This window comes from Perkinsus marinus, assembly GCF_000006405.1.
Source record: "Perkinsus marinus ATCC 50983 genomic scaffold scf_1104296951292, whole genome shotgun sequence".
Lineage (NCBI taxonomy): Eukaryota > Perkinsozoa > Perkinsida > Perkinsidae > Perkinsus > Perkinsus marinus.
This window is the reverse complement of record NW_003209318.1, coordinates 1-2,945: the sequence shown is the minus strand read 5'-3', so window position 1 is coordinate 2,945 and position 2,945 is coordinate 1. Positions and strand designations below refer to the sequence as shown.

The 2,945-nt window shown below is 50.9% G+C and overlaps 1 protein-coding gene across 1 annotated transcript; it reads left to right on the top strand.

The window, feature by feature from the left end:
* Nucleotides 1-111: 111 nt before the first annotated feature.
* Pmar_PMAR011366 (Thimet oligopeptidase, putative) lies at nt 112-1,805 on the top strand (the record flags this gene model as incomplete). Its single annotated transcript, XM_002777592.1, has 10 exons — nt 112-184; nt 233-327; nt 394-506; nt 559-694; nt 748-826; nt 871-941; nt 987-1,137; nt 1,183-1,306; nt 1,358-1,465; nt 1,635-1,805. The coding sequence occupies 10 exons, from the start codon at nt 112-114 to the stop codon at nt 1,744-1,746; spliced, it is 1,062 nt and encodes a 353-aa protein (XP_002777638.1). The 3' UTR covers nt 1,747-1,805.
* Nucleotides 1,806-2,945: the final 1,140 nt, after the last annotated feature.

Here is a 2,945-nt window from a genome sequence, read left to right as displayed (position 1 = left end):
GTGAGAGCGACATGAAACTGTTGAAGGAACTTCGTAAGGAAGACACTGTAGGAACTCATCGTGTCACCAATCACCGTCAATATTCCTCCTCCTTTGCTTCAGGGCGCGTCGATGGAAGAAGCTCTTGATTCCTACGATCTGAGCTACTACCGCAATCTCGTCGAGGAAAAGAACTATTCTGTTGGTGAGTCTGCTGCTGCTGGGAAACCCTGCTCTACTACGCCCTATCCAGATCAGCTCCTTATACAGGAGTACTTCCCATTCGAACACGTCCTTAAGACTCTCCTCGAACTCTATGAGAGCATCCTCGGTCTTAAATTCACCAGAGTAGGTTTGAAATCACCACCGTTGGGGGTATTCGAAAGACACAGGACTCCATCGTCGTCGTATCAGGTCACCGACCAACCCGTTTGGCATGAAGACGTCGTGTGTTTGGCTGTGAATGATGCCGCTGATGGCCACTTCATCGGCTATTGTTACATGGACATGTTCCCTAGGGACGGCAAGTGGGCCTCCTCTCGTCGAGTTGACGTTCGCGGTATCTCCTTCACTCGACAGGTACTCTCATGCGGCGCTGTTCCCCCTACAGCCCAATGTCGTCTACAATGGTAAGAGGAGTTATGGCGTTTGCTCCCTAGTGTGCAACTTCACCAAGTCTACTCCAAAGAAACCCTCCCTCCTCACTCACGATGAAGTAGTATTCGCCATCACCACCACCATCAAGAGCAACCTTCCCGGTCCGTTTAGGTCGTCACTTTCTTCCACGAGTTCGGTCATTGCATGCATCACATCTGCGCTGAAAACGTCAAATTCGCCGAGTTTGCTGGTAAGACTTCTGCCGGTCTACACCCAGGAGTTGGTTCTCCGCAGGCACCAGTGTGGAGCAGGACTTCGTCGAATGCCCCTCGCAGATGTTGGAGAATTGGTGTTGGGAGAAGGATGTAAAAAGCGCGCGCGCACTGCTAGTTCATTTGATTTTAATTCAGATTTTGAAGCGTTTATCGCGCCACTACAAGACCCAGGAGCCGCTCCCTGACGACCTCATCGAGAAGCTGATCAAGTCGCGGGATGCCAATGAGGGCATCAACACTCAGAGGCAGTTGGTCTTTGACAACTTCGATCAGAGCATTCATGGAGGTAAGCCGTGAGTGCGATCTCGGATATTTTTTGAGTCTATTACAGTGGCCCCACCGAGTGACATAACATCGACCTTCAACGACATATCCCTGCAGACTATGGGTGTGAGGCAGCAAGAGGGCAGTCACTTCCCCGCTACATTCGGCCACATGTGCGGTTATGATGCAAAGTACTAAGCCTTTGGGTAACCCCATGGGTCAGCTCGACGTTGTTGATTTAGATATTACTCCTACTTATGGGCTGAAGTGTTCGCTGATGATCTTTTCTTGAGCAAGTTCAAGAAGCCCAACAACCTCTTGAATCCTGAGACGGGGATGGAGTATAGGAGGTGGGTTTCGCGGTCAGGGTTGGGGGATATATGCACATGGTCAACTACATGGTGACAATATGGAAATCGTGAGGAAGTTCTCGTTAGTTGCTGTCACGTGTAAGCTCCCATAATGTAGTGAGTTCAACTGATCAAAGCGAACATATATTCCAACGCTCTCCTCTGTCAGGACGATCTTGTCCCGTGGTGGTGCTGTAGACGCCTCGGAGATGCTCAAGGAGTTCCTCGGTAGAGAACCCAACCAGGATGCCTTCCTGGAAATGAAGGGTCTCAAGGCCTGAGGATGAGCTGTTTTATCATCAGCATCATCTTCGCATTGGTGTGTGTGTCTCTGCTGTTGGTGAACGCCAGTTTCAGTTGGCTCTGCATTCTCAAGTGTTGAGTTACAAGTCATTGACCTGCTCCTCGTATGGAGGCTTGGACTGAGTCAATAGAAAATTCAGAGAGCATTGCCACGTCTATAAGGCATCTCAGGATTCCCGAGTCGGGAATACTACTTCCCCTCCTCGTGAATAGCATCATAATGACGACTGTATGGGTACTGCTCGTCTTCCTCCTTTCCACACCTATATCGGCGATGGATGGTTTGGACGCCTCCTCCTCCCAGCAGTATCATCATCCAAGGACATGGATGGCTGAGGGTTGGGCAGAGGTCACTGCAGAGGGTATCAGTCTCGTAGAGCTGGTAGGGATGCCCTCCCTCTAGTGCTGTCAGTGCCCGCTTCTCAGGATGCCTCCGGGCCTGTGGAGTCTATAAGCTTCCATGATGACGGAACCAGCCTCATCAAAGTCCCCAAGTAGGATACCTAAATTGTGCTGCTCAACAGGGCACGCTGATAGTCGTTCGCCGCATTCAACGCGACAGTGCCCCCTCACTGGCGAGGCTCCGAGTGACCGACCTGTCAGTGACCCGGACAGCACTTTGGGTAGCCCATGTGAATTCTGGACTCGAGGGGTCTGTTGTGCTGAGAGGCAGCTATGGGCTGTGGAGGAAGTGTACGATAACAGAGTTATTGCCGCCTCCTTACTCCCATACTCAGGTTCACACACGCCCTTGCATTCGTACAGGAGTCCCCCACGTCCGGGCTCGGACAGTGCTCAGGTTGCCGAGAGAACATCCACGCCCTCCTCTGTGGCGTTGTTTGCAGTCCTGATATCGTTGAACGGGTGATAGCCATTGAGAAGGTCTCTAAAAGTAGCATGTCAGTCCCTAAAAACTGGCGAGATCGAGGTCGTCTTACCCTCGGCGTTTTGTGAGTCCCTGCGAGCATCCTGTGGAATAGCTGATGGTGAGACTCTTATAAGGGAAACACGGAGTTGTGCGTCGTCTACTGCAACCATCCCACCTCCGTTCACGAAGTGTGGAGTGTCCCCACTACTCATAGCCATATCCCTTTATATGCATTCAACAAGTATAACTTCATGATAACCTTGATGTATATTAATGGTGGTATTATGACTTTGAATATGAACTACTGGG